Below are 15,907 nucleotides of genomic sequence, written 5' to 3' on the forward strand. Positions count from 1 at the left end.
GCTGAGAGGTATGAGCTCCGAGAAGAGACTACGGGAATTAAACCTCACTTCGCTGGAAGACAGAAGAGTTAGGGGGGACATGATCACCACATTCAAGATTCTGCAGGGAATTGATAGGGTAGATAAAGACAGTCTATTTAACACAAGGGGAACCCGCACTAGGGGACACAGGTGGAAACTGAGTGCCCAAATGAGCCACAGAGATATTAGAAAGAACTTTTTTAGTGTCAGAGTGGTTGACAAATGGAATGCATTAGGAAGTGATGTGGTGGAGGCTGACTCCATACACAGTTTCAAGTGTAGATATGATAGAGCCCGATAGGCTCAGGAATCTGTACACCTGTTGATTGACGGTTGAGAGGCGGGACCAAAGAGCCAGAGCTCAACCCCCGCAAACACAACTAGGTGAGTAACTAGGTGAGTACACACACACACACACACACGCACACACACACACGCACACACACGCACACAGTACCTGAGCTGAGAGGTATGAGCTACGAGGAGAGACTACAGGAATTAAACCTCACTTCGTTGGAAGACAAGAGTTAGGGGGGGACATGATCACCACATTCAAGATTCTCAAGGGAATTGATAGAGTAGATAAAGACAGGCTATTTAACACAAGGGCCACACGCACTAGGGGACACAGGTGGAAACTGAGCGCCCAAATGAGCCACAGAGATATTAGAAAGAACTTTTTTAGTGTCAGAGTGGTTGACAAATGGAATGCATTAGGAAGTGATGTGGTGGAGGCTGTCTCCATACACAGTTTCAAGTGTAGATTTGATAGAGCCCAATAGGCTCAGGAACCTGTACACTTGTTGATTGACGGTTGAGAGGCGAGATCAAAGAGCCAGAGCTCTTTGATACACACACACACACACACACGCACACGCACACACACACACACACGCACACACTCTCGCATGCACACACACTCACACACGTCTTACAATACAACCCTCACTTGCAGAGTTGCTTAAAAAGAACCTTGAAGTACGGGAAGTTGCCATGGAAGTGACTTCTTCTCAGGAAGCAGCTTGATGTACTAGTCGGCTGATAGAGAGAAAAAGAGCAGTAGTAGTAGCAGGCATTAAGGAGAAACAGGGACCAGCCCAAATAAGCGGAGAGACAAGGACAAAAATATAGTTACCGAGATCCTAAAGAGGTAATGATGGAGCGAACTGGCCAAAATGTTGAAAATGTTTTCAGGCTTGGAAAGTACAACAAGGACAGAGACCGAATGATAAAGGTGGTATTCAAGCAAGAACACGAAAGAGAAACTGCTAGCAAGGAAGAGTGGTCTAGCAAATGTACAGAAATTCAAAAAAGGCATTCTTGAAGAGGGATATGACAAGGGAAGAGCGAAGGCGGGCAGCAGATGCGAGGAAGGAGCACAGGGAGAGAGAAAGGAATCAGAGAACCACAACTCCGAACCCTACAATCCCGGAGGGGAGCGGGAAACCCTCCTCAAATAGTGCAACAGCCACAAGGAGTGGAGCACCATCCCCACATTCTACCCAACAGACACCCTACCTGCCCCATCCTCTGTCAGCCCCCCATTAAGTACCCACCTAGGGCACCCTCCCCCCACCCCCTCCTCCTCCCACTCACCCCCCCTCCTCCCACTCATCCCTCTCCCCAGGACCTCCCTTCTCCCCCATCCTCCAAGCTTCTCCCACATGCCCTCCCATCTCTCCCACCTCCAAGCCCTCCGTTCTCCCCCACCCACTAAGCTCCCCACTCTCCCCCACCCCACCTAAGCCTTTCCCTCTCCACCACTCCCCTAAACCCTCCCCTCTTCCTCACCCACTTCAGCCTTCCCTTTCTCCCCACGTCCCCCAAGCCTTCCCCCCTTTTCTGCCCCCACTTCTCCCCCATCCCCCCAAGCCGGTCCTCTCACCATGCCCCCCAAGCCTCCCCCTCTCACCCACCCCCTTACCCTCCCCCTCATCCCCACCCCCCCAAGCCCTTCCTCCTCCACCAGTCTCCATGTACCAGATCCTCCCAGCTCCTACTCACCCCAGATCCCACAGGTCCCTCCCAGAGGAGAAGCAGAAGGGAGTCAGTTTCAGGGTAATGTACCCGAACATAGATGGGATCACAAGCAAGACAAGTGAACTAAGGGAAAGAGCACAAGAAGTGAACCCAGATGTAATTGGACTCACTGAAACAAAATTCTCAGGAATCATAACGAATGCCGTGTTTCCCCAGGAGTACACAGTAATAAGGAAAGAGAGGGAAGGTAGGGGAGGAGGAGGAGTGGCCCTACTAATGAGAGAGGAATGGAGTTTTAAGGAGATGGCCATCCCGGGCTGTGAGGGGTTCAGAGACTACATAGCAGGCACCATAACAATGGGAGGACCAAGAATAGTAGTAGCAGTAATATATAACCCTCCACCAAATGACAGAAGACCCAGTCAAGAGTATGACGACAACAACATGGCAGTTAACACTATAATTGAGAGGGCAGCCTCTGCTGCCTGTAGAAATAGCTCCCACCTGCTCATCATGGGGGACTTCAATCATGGAAGGATTGATTGGGAGAACAAGGAACCGCATGGAGGCGAGGATACGTGGAGAGCCAAACTATTGGAGGTGGTGACTAGAAACTTTTTAACCCAGCATGTCAGAGAACCCACAAGGATGAGAGGAAATGTCGAACCAGTGAGATTCGATCTAGTCTTCACTCTGAACGACTCCGACACAAGAGAAATCGGTTTTGAGACCCCAGTAGGAATGAGCGACCACAGTGTTTTGAGTACCTGATTGAAGGAGGGTTATTGAACTCGAGGAGGCATACTGAAAACAAAAGGCTGGCTTACCGAAAGGGAAACTATGAGATAAGAAAATTCCTAACAGATATAGCATTGGAAACACAGCTCAGGGGAAAGACGGCCCAAGACAAGATGGACTACGTCACGCAGAAGTGCAAGGAAGCAGCAAACAAGTTTGTCCCAGTCCAAATGGAAAACAGTGAAATGAAGAAGAGAAACCCATGGTTTAATCAGAGATGTAGGCTAGCTAAGCAGCAAAGTAAAAGGGCATGGAGAAACAATAGGAATAACAGGACACTTGAGAGCAGAGAAAGGTACCAGAGTGCCAGGAATGAATATGTCAAGATGAGAAGAGAGGCAGAAAGACAATAGGAAAACGACATCGCGAGCAAGGCAAAGACCTAAATTGCTGCATAGCCACATCAGAAGAAAAACAACAGTAAAGGAGCAGGTTTTGAAATTAAAGATAGGGGCAGAAGGATTCACTACAAACGACAAGGAAGTGTATGAGGAACTGAATAAGAAATTCCAGGAGGTCGTCACCTTAGAGCAAGAAGAAATTCCAGAGATAAGAGAGGGAATAATTAACCAGGAACCACTGGAAGAGTTTGAGATTACCAGCGGGGAAGTATGGAAGAGTTTACTAGAGTTGGATGTGACAAAGGCTATAGGCCCAGATGGAATCTGCCCTTGGATACTAAAGGAAGGAGCAGAAGAACTGTGCCTACCACTCTCCATAGTGTATAACAAATCACTGGCAACAGGGGAACTGCCAGAAATTTGGAAAGCAGCTAACATAGTCCCGATATACAAGAAAGGGAATAGACAGGAGTCAGTGAACTACAGGCCAGTGTCCCTAACCTGCATACCATGCAAGCTGATGAAGAAGATTGTGCGAAGAAAGCTAGTGGAGCACCTGGAGCGAAATAACTTTGTAACACAGCATCAACATGGGTTCAGGGATGGCAGGTCCTGCCTCACAGGGTTACTTGAATTCTACGACCAGGCAACAAAAATCAGGCAAGAAAGAGAAGGGTGGGTAGACTGCATATTTTTGGATTGCCAAACAGCCTTTGATACAGTACCACACAAGAGGCTACTGAAAAAGCTGGAGATGTAGGCTGGAGTGAAAGGGAAGGTACTCCATTGGATAAAGGAGTACCTAAGCAACAGGAGACAACGAGTCAGTGTGAGGGGTGAGATCTCAGATTGGCGAGACGTTACAAGTGGAGGCCTGCAGGGGTCAGTCCTTGAACCTATACTGTTTCTGATATATGTAAATGATCTCCCAGAGGGTATAGACTCGTTTCTCTCAATGTTTGCTGATGATGCAAAAATTATGAGGAGGAGGATTGAAACAGAGGACGATAGTACGAGGCTACAAGATGACCTAGACAGACTGAATGAATGGTTCAATAAATGACTGCTAAAGTTCAACCCGAGTAAATTGCAAAGTATTGAAACTAGGCAGTGGAAACAGGAGGCCAGACACAGGATACAGAATAGGAGATGAAGTACTTCATGAAACGGACAGAGAGAAAGATCTAGGAGTTGATATCACACCAAACCTGTCTCCTGAAGCCCACATAAAAAGAATTACGTCTGCGGCATATGCGAGGCTGGCTAACATCAGAACAGCCTTCAGGAACCTGTGTAAGAAATCATTCAGAATTTTGTACACCACATATGTAAGACCAATCCTGGAGTATGCGGCCCCAGCATGGAGCCCGTACCTTGTCAAGCACAAGGCGAAGACGGAAGAGGTTCAAAGATATGCCAGTTGACTAGTTCCAGAACTAAGAGGCATGAGTTATGAGGAAAGGCTGCGGAAAATGTACCTTACGACATTGGAAGACAGAAGTGTAAGGGGAGACATGATCACAACCTACAAAATCCTTAAGGGAATCGACCGGGTAGACAAGGATAAATTATTCAACACCGGTGGTACGCGAACAAGGGGACACAGGTGGAGACAGTACCCACATGAACCACAGATACGTTAGAAGGAACTTTTTCAGTGTCAGAGTAGTTAACAGGTGGAATGCATTAGGCAGTGATGTGGTGGAGGCTGACTCCATACACAGTTTTAAATGTAGATATGATAGAGCCCAGTAGGCTCAGGAATCTGTACACCAATTGATTGACAGTTGAGAGGCGGGACTAAAGAGTCAAAGCTCAACCCCCACAAGCACAAATAGGTGAGTACACACACACACACACACACACACACACACACACACACACACCAAACAGTAGAAGACCCAGGCAGGAGTATGATGACAACAACAAAGCATGTATAGATGAACTGCAGAAGGCAGCAACAATAGCTCACAAAATGAGAGCGAAGCTGCTGGTCATGGGGGACCTAAATCATGGAGAGATAAATTGGGAATCAAGGAATCCCCATGGCGGGGAGGAGACGTGGGGAGCAAAGTTAGTAAAATTTATAGACAGGAATTTCCTAACAAAACATATACAGGAAGACACAAGGGAAAGAAGGGGGGATACACCGAGCCTATTAGACCTGATTTTCACCCAGAATGTAGAAGACATCGAGAATTTGGAGCATGAATTACCTCTGGGGACCAGTGACCATTGTGTCCAAGTCTTTGACTACATGATGGAACTTAAGACTGTGACCAAGGAACAAGAGGTCTGGGAAAGAAGAGTTGATTACAGGAAAGGGGACTACAGGAGGATAAGGCATTATCTGGGAGAAGTGCAGTGGGAGGAAGAAATTATAGGAAAAACAGTGCAAGATACGATGAACCAAGTTGTAGGGGAAATGCAAGGAGGCCGAAGAGAGATTTATTCCAACAGTAAAGAAAAAAGCAGGAAGGAATATAATAACCCAAGGTTTAATAGACAGTGTCAGGAAGCAAAACTGAGAAGCAGGAGGGAGTGGAGGAAGTACAGAAGATAAAGGACAGAGGGCAACAGGATTAGATGCAACAGAGCTAAGAACGATTACATTAACATAAGAAGAGTATCGGAAATAAATTATGAGAATGATATTGCAATTAAAGCGAAAAAGCAACCTAAGTTACTACACAGCCATATAGGAAGAAAAATGTCTAAGAAAAACTAAGTGACAAGACTAAGGAAGACAGACGGGGCATATACAGAAAGTGACAAGGAAATCTGCGAGGTACTGAATGCCAGTTTCCATGGAGTGTTAACAACCGAGCCTGAGCAGCTCCAATTGTTAGAAGAGATTACCCTAGACGGTAGACTGTCAGATGTAGAAGTGTCAGAAGAGGAGGTAATGAAACAGTTGACAACACTGGATGCAACAAAAGCAGTTGGACCAGACAATGTATCACCGTGGATACTAAAAGAGGCAGTGCAGGTCCTCAGTGTGCCTCTGGCAAGGATCTTTAATGAGTCACTTATTGTTACGGTATCGACATGTCGCTGAAGTATGGAGTGGCGATGTCAGTGCCATCTATGGATCTGCACGCCAACTCCCCAGTATTGGGTGCTACGCAGACAACGCCATCAGTGGGTGGTGGCGTGGTATGGGTGAAAGGCTCCGGTTTCCTGCCTCAGTCAGAATGTGAGGTCGATGATGCTGACCTCTGGTGGGTGGCGCAATGATATTAACGCCATCTAGGTTGTGGCTACAAGTAACAATTATATTTCCCCGGTGGATGGATGTTATCCTAGGGTCACCCAGTGTACCATCCGTCTAGTTAATGACGTTTTATGTTCACAGAGGTGACGTAAGGAGGCGATTGTGCTAACGAAGGCAGTTCACCTCGGGCAGTCCAAGAACTCTTGACTTGGTCCTGTGAGAGGACAAAGTAGCCGCCGTCGGTTATAGCAGTGTGTTAGCTGCTGGTTTATGCAGTGTTAGATTGGCCAACCTAACCGGGATTGGCCGACCTAACCGGGATTGGCCGACCTAACCGGGATTGGCCGACCTAACCGGGATTGGCCAGGAAGAGTTATGAGACAACAGTGGTGCGTCTGTTGAGAAGTGCTGCTAGCGAGCTGTTAGAGACTTCTGCCAGGGTGTTAGCTACCTATTTTCTGATTTAGGGCTTCTATCCCTCTTACTGGTGTTCTTGCATCAGGGTTCAGCTGGAAGAGTTCACCAAAAGTCATGTTGTTTTCAAGGTGAAGAAAAGAATTGAATAACTGAAAAATATATTACACTTATTATAAAGGGTGACAAAGGGAGAGAGTGAGGGAGGGAGAGTGTGAGGGAGGGAGAGAGTGAGGGAAAGTGAGTGAGAGTGAGGGAGAGTTTGAGTGAGTGAGAGTGAGGGAGGGTGAGAGTGAGGGAGGGTGAGAGTGAGGGAGGGTGAGAGTGAGGGAGGGGGGGGGGGACCTACAGAACGCAAGGAAATAGCTTTCAGTAATGACTTCACATGACAAAGGGACCTATTTACTCTTGGTGAGTCTTACCTCTGTGTTGGTGAGTCTTACCTCTGTGTTGGTGAGTCTTACCTCTGTGTTGGTGAGTCTTACCTCTGTGTTGGTGAGTCTTACCTCTGTGTTGGTGAGTCTTACCTCTGTGTTGGTGAGTCTTACCTCTGTGTTGGTGAGTCTTACCTCTGTGTTGGGGAGTCTTACCTCTGTGTTGGTGAGTCTTACCTCTGTGTTGGGGAGTCTTACCTCTGTGTTGGTGAGTCTTACCTCTGTGTTGGTGAGTCTTACCTCTGTGTTGGTGAGTCTTACCTCTGTGTTGGTGAGTCTTACCTCTGTGTTGGTGAGTCTTACCTCTGTGTTGGTGAGTCTTACCTCTGTGTTGGTGAGTCTTACCTCTGTGTTGGTGAGTCTTACCTCTGTGTTGGTGAGTCTTACCTCTGTGTTGGTGAGTCTTACCTCTGTGTTGGTGAGTCTTACCTCTGTGTTGGTGAGTCTTACCACTGTGTTGGGGAGTCTTACTTTGGTGGTGGTAGTGGTTGTGAGGATGGTGGTGGTGGTGGTAGTGGTTGTGAGGATGGTGGTGGTGGTGGTAGTGGTTGTGAGGGTGGTGGTGGTGGTAGTGGTTGTGAGGGTGGTGGTGGTGGTAGTGGTTGTGAGGGTGGTGGTGGTGGTGGTAGTGGTTGTGAGGGTGGTGGTGGTGGTAGTGGTTGTGAGGGTGGTGGTGGTGGTAGTGGTTGTGAGGGTGGTGGTGGTGGTGGTAGTGGTTGTGAGGGTGGTGGTGGTGGTAGTGGTTGTGAGGGTGGTGGTGGTGGTAGTGGTTGTGAGGGTGGTGGTGGTGGTGGTAGTGGTTGTGAGGGTGGTGGTGGTGGTAGTGGTTGTGAGGGTGGTGGTGGTAGTGGTTGTGAGGGTGGTGGTGGTGGTAGTGGTTGTGAGGGTGGTGGTGGTGGTAGTGGTTGTGAGGGTGGTGGTGGTAGTGGTTGTGAGGGTGGTGGTGGTAGTGGTTGTGAGGGTGGTGGTGGTGGTAGTGGTTGTGAGGGTGGTGGTGGTGGTAGTGGTTGTGAGGGTGGTGGTGGTGGTGGTAGTGGTTGTGAGGGTGGTGGTGGTGGTGGTAGTGGTTGTGAGGGTGGTGGTGGTGGTAGTGGTTGTGAGGGTGGTGGTGGTGGTAGTGGTTGTGAGGGTGGTGGTGGTGGTAGTGGTTGTGAGGGTGGTGGTGGTAGTGGTTGTGAGGGTGGTGGTGGTAGTGGTTGTGAGGGTGGTGGTGGTGGTAGTGGTTGTGAGGGTGGTGGTGGTGGTAGTGGTTGTGAGGGTGGTGGTGGTGGTGGTAGTGGTTGTGAGGGTGGTGGTGGTGGTGGTAGTGGTTGTGAGGGTGGTGGTGGTGGTGGTAGTGGTTGTGAGGGTGGTGGTGGTGGTGGTAGTGGTTGTGAGGGTGGTGGTGGTGGTAGTGGTTGTGAGGATGGTGGTGGTGGTAGTGGTTGTGAGGGTGGTGGTGGTGGTAGTGGTTGTGAGGGTGGTGGTGGTGGTGGTAGTGGTTGTGAGGGTGGTGGTGGTGGTGGTAGTGGTTGTGAGGGTGGTGGTGGTGGTGGTAGTGGTTGTGAGGGTGGTGGTGGTGGTAGTGGTTGTGAGGGTGGTGGTGGTGGTAGTGGTTGTGAGGGTGGTGGTGGTGGTAGTGGTTGTGAGGGTGGTGGTGGTGGTAGTGGTTGTGAGGGTGGTGGTGGTGGTAGTGGTTGTGAGGGTGGTGGTGGTGGTAGTGGTTGTGAGGGTGGTGGTGGTGGTAGTGGTTGTGAGGGTGGTGGTGGTGGTAGTGGTTGTGAGGGTGGTGGTGGTGGTAGTGGTTGTGAGGGTGGTGGTGGTGGTAGTGGTTGTGAGGGTGGTGGTGGTGGTAGTGGTTGTGAGGGTGGTGGTGGTGGTAGTGGTTGTGAGGGTGGTGGTGGTGGTAGTGGTTGTGAGGGTGGTGGTGGTGGTGGTGGTTGTGAGGGTGGTGGTGGTGGTGGTGGTGGTGGTAGTGGTTGTGAGGGTGGTGGTGGTGGTAGTGGTTGTGAGGGTGGTGGTGGTGGTAGTGGTTGTGAGGGTGGTGGTGGTGGTAGTGGTTGTGAGGGTGGTGGTGGTGGTAGTGGTTGTGAGGGTGGTGGTGGTGGTAGTGGTTGTGAGGGTGGTGGTGGTGGTAGTGGTTGTGAGGGTGGTGGTGGTGGTAGTGGTTGTGAGGGTGGTGGTGGTGGTAGTGGTTGTGAGGGTGGTGGTGGTGGTAGTGGTTGTGAGGGTGGTGGTGGTGGTGGTAGTGGTTGTGAGGGTGGTGGTGGTGGTAGTGGTTGTGAGGGTGGTGGTGGTGGTAGTGGTTGTGAGGGTGGTGGTGGTGGTGGTGGTTGTGAGGGTGGTGGTGGTGGTGGTAGTGGTTGTGAGGGTGGTGGTGGTGGTGGTAGTGGTTGTGAGGGTGGTGGTGGTGGTAGTGGTTGTGAGGGTGGTGGTGGTGGTGGTGGTGGTAGTGGTTGTGAGGGTGGTGGTGGTGGTAGTGGTTGTGAGGGTGGTGGTAGTGGTTGTGAGGGTGGTGGTGGTGGTGGTAGTGGTTGTGAGGGTGGTGGTGGTGGTAGTGGTTGTGAGGGTGGTGGTGGTGGTAGTGGTTGTGAGGGTGGTGGTGGTGGTAGTGGTTGTGAGGGTGGTGGTGGTGGTAGTGGTTGTGAGGGTGGTGGTGGTGGTAGTGGTTGTGAGGGTGGTGGTGGTGGTGGAGTAGAGTCAGTGGGGCGGAACATTGGGGTCGGGAGGAACAAAATTGCTCAGGAGACATCCAAGATAATTTTGGTCCCTCTTTGGCGGAGTGAGAGGAAGGGAGGAGAGAGGAAGGAAAGGGAGAGGAAGGGAGGGAGAGCAAGGGGAGGGAGAGGAAGGGAGGAGAGCAAGGGGAGGGAGAGAACTAAGCAAGAGATACAAGAGATATAAGTGACAAGCACACACTTAAGAGATGAAACAAAGCACTACGACCCAACCTAAGCTTGTCCATATCAGGAAGGACACAACAGTAAGGGAACTTGAAGAAACTGATAACAGAGGGACTGCTCCACTGATAATGACAGGGAAGTGTGTGAGGAAGTAAAGAGAATGCAGGAGATTTTCACAACCAAGCCTTATGACCAGGAGCCACGATGACAAGCCAAGTAGCTCTTTAGTAGCTGTAGTAGCTCAATAGTAGCTGTGGTAGCTGAAGCTTCAGCCGGATATCTCCAGCACTAGACAACATGCCACCATGGGCTACCACTCTCCTGTCATACCTCACTCACCATAAACATCTGTGAAAGATTACTGTGAAGTAAGATTACAACTCACATGGACTCCCAACATCTCCATAACCCCGGACAACAAGGGTCCAGAACAGGGCGCTCCTGCCTCTCACAGGTGCTAGGTCACTGTGACATGACCTTAGGTGTCATGGAAGACAACCATAACGCTGATGTAACATACACAGACTGTGCCAAAGCTTCAGACACATGTGATCATGGTGTTGTTGTGCACAAAATGTGTGCAAAAGGAATTACTGGCAAAATGGAGAGATGGTTCTTGAACTTCTAACGAACAGAACGCAGAGTGTAATAGTCAACACAGTAAAATCCGGATCATCTACTGTGAACAGCTCAGTCCTCCCAAGGTACCGTAATTGCTCCGGTACGTTGCCTCATCTTAATATCAGACATAGACAAGGATACAAACTACAGCACTGTATCATCATTTGCAGGTGACACTAGGATTGTCATGCAAGTAGACAATATACAGTACACGGCAAACATCCAATCTGATGTAAATCAGGTCCTGGAATGGGCCACAGATAGTAATATGATGTTTAATGAAAACAAGTTCCAGCTACTTCGCTATGGAAAAAATAAAATGTCAAAAACTGAAACCATATTCAAAACGAAATCAAATCACACTATAGAACGAAAAGCAATGTAAAGGATCTAGGAGTAATAATGTCAGAAGACCTTACCTTTAGTGAACACCATAGGCATTTCATAAGTATGCCATTCCGAAGCCTTTAAGGACATACATCGTGTCGGGCTATGAACGGTCCTTAACCGTAATTACCAGCCAAGGGGGAGAAGTCGAAGGACATTCTAATCACTCGGGGGGAGGGGGGGGAAAAGGATGACCCCCTGTCTCCATTTCTCTTTAACCTAATAATTGATGAAGCAATTACTAGGGCTAAGTACTTGGGGCAAAGGGTTGGACTGGGGCGCGAAAAGGTATCAGTCGTGGCATTCGCTGACGATCAGGTTGTGGCAGCAGAGACGGCTGCCCGCTCTACAGAAACTTATAACAAGTATTTGCCACACACTGAGTGGCTCTGGTCTTAATTTAAATGCTGGGAAGTGCCGTGCGCTAAGAATAGCGATCAATGCACATTGTAAGACTTGGCATGTTCCCACCAGGAAGGCATACTACGTCGGGGACGATGAAATTGGTACTATGAGTGTGGCGGATGAGTACAAGTATTTAGGAATACTTATCGGGGCCGGGGGCAGACGCCTATCCTATGTTTCCTGTCTGAGGATGGCCTGACTAACATCACCCAGGCCCCCTTCAAACCCCAACACAGGTTATACCTACTAAAAAAACACCTAATCCCCAAGATGAACCACCGGCTTGTTCTCGAACGCGTATTTAAGACAGAGTTAGCGAGGCTTGACAGGTGGTTGCGGCACGCCATTCGTGGCTGGCTGCGGCTGCCTCATGATACTCCTAATGCCTTCTTTCACGCCGACGTAAAGGACGGTGGACTAAGAATTCCCGACTTTGCTACATCAATCCGCGTTTAGAAGAACTAGCGGCTCGGGGCGTTGGTAGAATTGGTTGGATCCAGTGGTAGTGGCAGCGGCTCTCATACCCGCGTTCCAAGCACGAATGCATCGATGGATAAACCCGACCACGACCGCCGGAACCCCTTCTGACAGAACGACTGAGCGCTCTAGAAGGTGGAAAGCAGAACTATACAGCATGGTTGACGGTGCCGGCCTTGGGTCCTCTTGTGAGGTTTCTTCCTGCCACAAGTGGGTAGCATCCGGTACCCGTCTGCTAAGCAGAGGAGATTTTGCTCATGCCATCCAGATGAGGGCAAACGCTGTAGCCACTCCGTCTAGAGCAGCTAGGAGGTAGACCCGAGGCTTCTGGTCTCTGCAATGCTTGCCAGACACCAGGGACAGGCATGCCACAAGACACATGGGGGCTCGGGTGAAGCGTCATGACGATATCACCCAGTTCGTAGCCGGCCGCCTGCGGCAAAGGTTTTGAGGTGGAACGTGCAGTCCGTATACCAGATGGAGGGACCTTCTGCAAGCCTAACATCATAGCTTGCAAAGGTGACAAGGCCTTTATATTAGACACCCAGGTCTCTGCTGATAACTTCCCACTCTCCTGTCCACATCAGAGCAAGTGCGACAAGTACGGCACCCCAGAGATCCTTTAAAAGGTCAGGGAATATACCGGGAAACACACAGCGTCCGCCTCTTCGATAACCCTTAATTGGAGAGGGGGATGGTGCAGGGAGAGTGGGCGTGGTCTACAGGATATGGGACTCACCAAGAGCGACATTGAGATTTGCTCTGTGAAAGCCCTGACCATCTACAGAATATGGTCCAAGACCACATCAAGGGGCAGACCACCTTTGTCTCATGATCACCATGCACAGGGTGCATAAGGGTTAATATAGTCTTGTTTAGGTGAACCACAGCCATGATAGCTGGCAGCCAACTATCTAAGCAGAGTCGTCATCTGGAGTACCACTTCTCCAAATGGTGTCTCACAAGAGGGTGGATGACCTGGCCGGAGCCCACGAGTGGGTAAGGCGGCGGCCGGAGGGACCCCCATGCGCATACATGATATCCCTCCCGCTCCGGGGCCTTGTTAGGAGCTTCCACTATGAATAGTTTTTCCCATGTATGCCGATGTCAAGTCACCAATTCTGCCGCATAGACAGCTTGTTGTTTTGCCTTCAGCTTTAGGTCTTGTTTAATGATATACTGCGCACCTCTCCCTGCGTGTGCTGTGTCCCATATATATACTGTGCACCTCTCCCTGCGTGTGCTGTGTCCCATATAACAAAAACCAAATACAAAAGAATTTTTCATTTTGTGTATGTTGTTATATGTTATTATTGTGTGTTATTATCATCATCTTAACTCTTGTGGGTTGTGATGAGATCTGCCATTTATGTGTATTTTAGTTTGTGTTTGATAGGGTATTAGGTATGCTTAGGGGCGCCTTCTCGCCATGCCCAGTGGCTAGGGGGATTGGTGCCCTGAAGCTACATAACGCTGACCACCCTATACCCCCCTACCCTAAACCCGCCCCCCCTCCCCCTGAAGTAGCAAGGGGAGATAAGGGACAACAATGGCTGTCACGACTGCAAGAAGAATGACAGGTTGGATAACAAGGACCTTCCAAACAAGGGATGCTAAACCAATGATACTTTTTAAGATCTATTCTAGGGTAGAATATTGTTGCACTCTAACAGCCCCATTCAGAGCAGGAGAAATTGTTGACCTGAAGAGCGTGTAGAGATCCTTTACTGCTAGAATCCATCTAAACTATTGGCACCGACTAAAATGCCCAAATCTGTATTCTCTTGAGCGCAGGCGGGAGAGATACATAATAATTTATACTTGGAAAATAGTAGAGGGGCTGGTCCCAAACCTGCACACAGAAATAACACCACATGAGACCAGGAGGCATGGCAGGATGTGCAGAATACCCCCGTTGAAGAGAAGAGGTACAGCAGGTACTCTGAGAGAGAACTATCAACATCAGAGGTCCGAGACTGTTCAACACGCTTCCACTACACATAAGGGACATAACTGGCCGACCCCCCACAGTGTTCAAGAGAGAATTGGATAAGCACTTTCAAAGGATACCTGATTAACCAGGCTGTGACTCATACGTCAGACTGCAAATAGCCGCGTCCAACCTGGTTGACGAGACGACCAACCGGGAACCCTGGTCGGAGACCGGGTCGCGGGGTTGTTGATCCCCGGAAGCTACACACGGTAGGTAGCCATAGGTACTGAGGAAGCTGGAGACTTGTTCTGGCCGCTTACCTTGGCATACATAACGTTACTGCAGTTAGGAGAACTACCTGAAGGTTGGAAAATAGCCAAATATACAAAATGACGACAGACATCCCTGAACTACAGGCCACTGTTGCTAACTACCAATACCTGCAAGGTAACGTCTTGGCCGAAACCTTCTGCGTCTTAGTGGCTTTAGGCATTATACTAAATCTACCTAGAAATCACACATTCTGCTTGTAACTCATTATGAATGTATGTACTTTTACCTAAATAAACTATTATTATTATTATTATTATAATTATTATTATTATTGAGAAAATCCGTAGGAGCCGTGATGAGGATTGGAAGGTGTTGGGTGGGACCAGGGTGAGGGACACGCTGCACACACCCGGGCCACCACATGGTCAACGTGGACCAGGGTGAGGGACACGCTGCACACACCCGGGCCACCACATGGTCAACGTGGACCAGGGTGAGGGACACGCTGCACACACCCGGGCCACCACATGGTCAACGTGGACCAGGGTGAGGGACACGCTGCACACACCCGGGCCACTACATGGTCAACGTGGACCAGGGTGAGGGACACGCTGCACACACCCGGGCCACCACATGGTCAACGTGGACCAGGGTGAGGGACACGCTGCACACACCCGGGCGACCACATGGTCAACGTGGACCAGGGTGAGGGACACGCTGCACACACCCGGGCCACTACATGGTCAACGTGGACCAGGGTGAGGGACACGCTGCACACACCCGGGCCACCACATGGTCAACGTGGACCAGGGTGAGGGACACGCTGCACACACCCGGGCCACCACATGGTCAACGTGGACCAGGGTGAGGGACACGCTGCACACACCCGGGCCACCACATGGTCAACGTGGACCAGGGTGAGAGACACGCTGCACACACCCGGGCCACCACATGGTCAACGTGGACCAGGGTGAGGGACACGCTGCACACACTCGGGCCACCACATGGTCAACGTGGACCAGGGTGAGGGACACGCTGCACACACCCGGGCCACCACATGGTCAACGTGGACCAGGGTGAGGGACACGCTGCACACACCCGGGCCACCACATGGTCAACGTGGACCAGGGTGAGGGACACGCTGCACACACCCGGGCCACCACATGGTCAACGTGGACCAGGGTGAGGGACACGCTGCACACACCCGGGCCACCACATGGTCAACGTGGACCAGGGTGAGGGACACGCTGCACACACCCGGGCCACCACATGGTCAACGTGGACCAGGGTGAGGGACACGCTGCACACACCCGGGCCACCACATGGTCAACGTGGACCAGGGTGAGGGACACGCTGCACACACCCGGGCCACCACATGGTCAACGTGGACCAGGGTGAGGGACACGCTGCACACACCCGGGCCACCACATGGTCAACGTGGACCAGGGTGAGGGACACGCTGCACACACCCGGGCCACCACATGGTCAACGTGGACCAGGGTGAGGGACACGCTGCACACACCCGGGCCACCACATGGTCAACGTGGACCAGGGTGAGGGACACGCTGCACACACCCGGGCCACCACATGGTCAACGTGGACCAGGGTGAGAGACACGCTGCACACACCCGGGCCACCACATGGTCAACGTGGACCAGGGTGAGGGACACGCTGCACACACCCGGGCCACCACATGGTCAACGTGGACCAGGACAAACACTGGTCTG

The 15,907-nt window shown here is 50.7% G+C and overlaps 1 protein-coding gene across 1 annotated transcript in view; it reads right to left on the bottom strand.

Moving 5' to 3' along the window:
- Window positions 1–12,209: 12,209 nt before the first annotated feature.
- The window catches only part of LOC138373649 (uncharacterized), a 66,540-nt gene continuing 62,842 nt past the window's right edge, over window positions 12,210–15,907 (bottom strand). The window contains exon 5 of the mRNA XM_069339989.1: window positions 12,210–12,548. Coding sequence (XP_069196090.1) covers window positions 12,210–12,548 — 339 coding nt within the window. The remainder of the gene's footprint in view (window positions 12,549–15,907) is intronic.

This window comes from Procambarus clarkii, chromosome 43 (assembly GCF_040958095.1).
Source record: "Procambarus clarkii isolate CNS0578487 chromosome 43, FALCON_Pclarkii_2.0, whole genome shotgun sequence".
NCBI classification, from domain to species: Eukaryota; Metazoa; Arthropoda; class Malacostraca; order Decapoda; family Cambaridae; genus Procambarus; species Procambarus clarkii.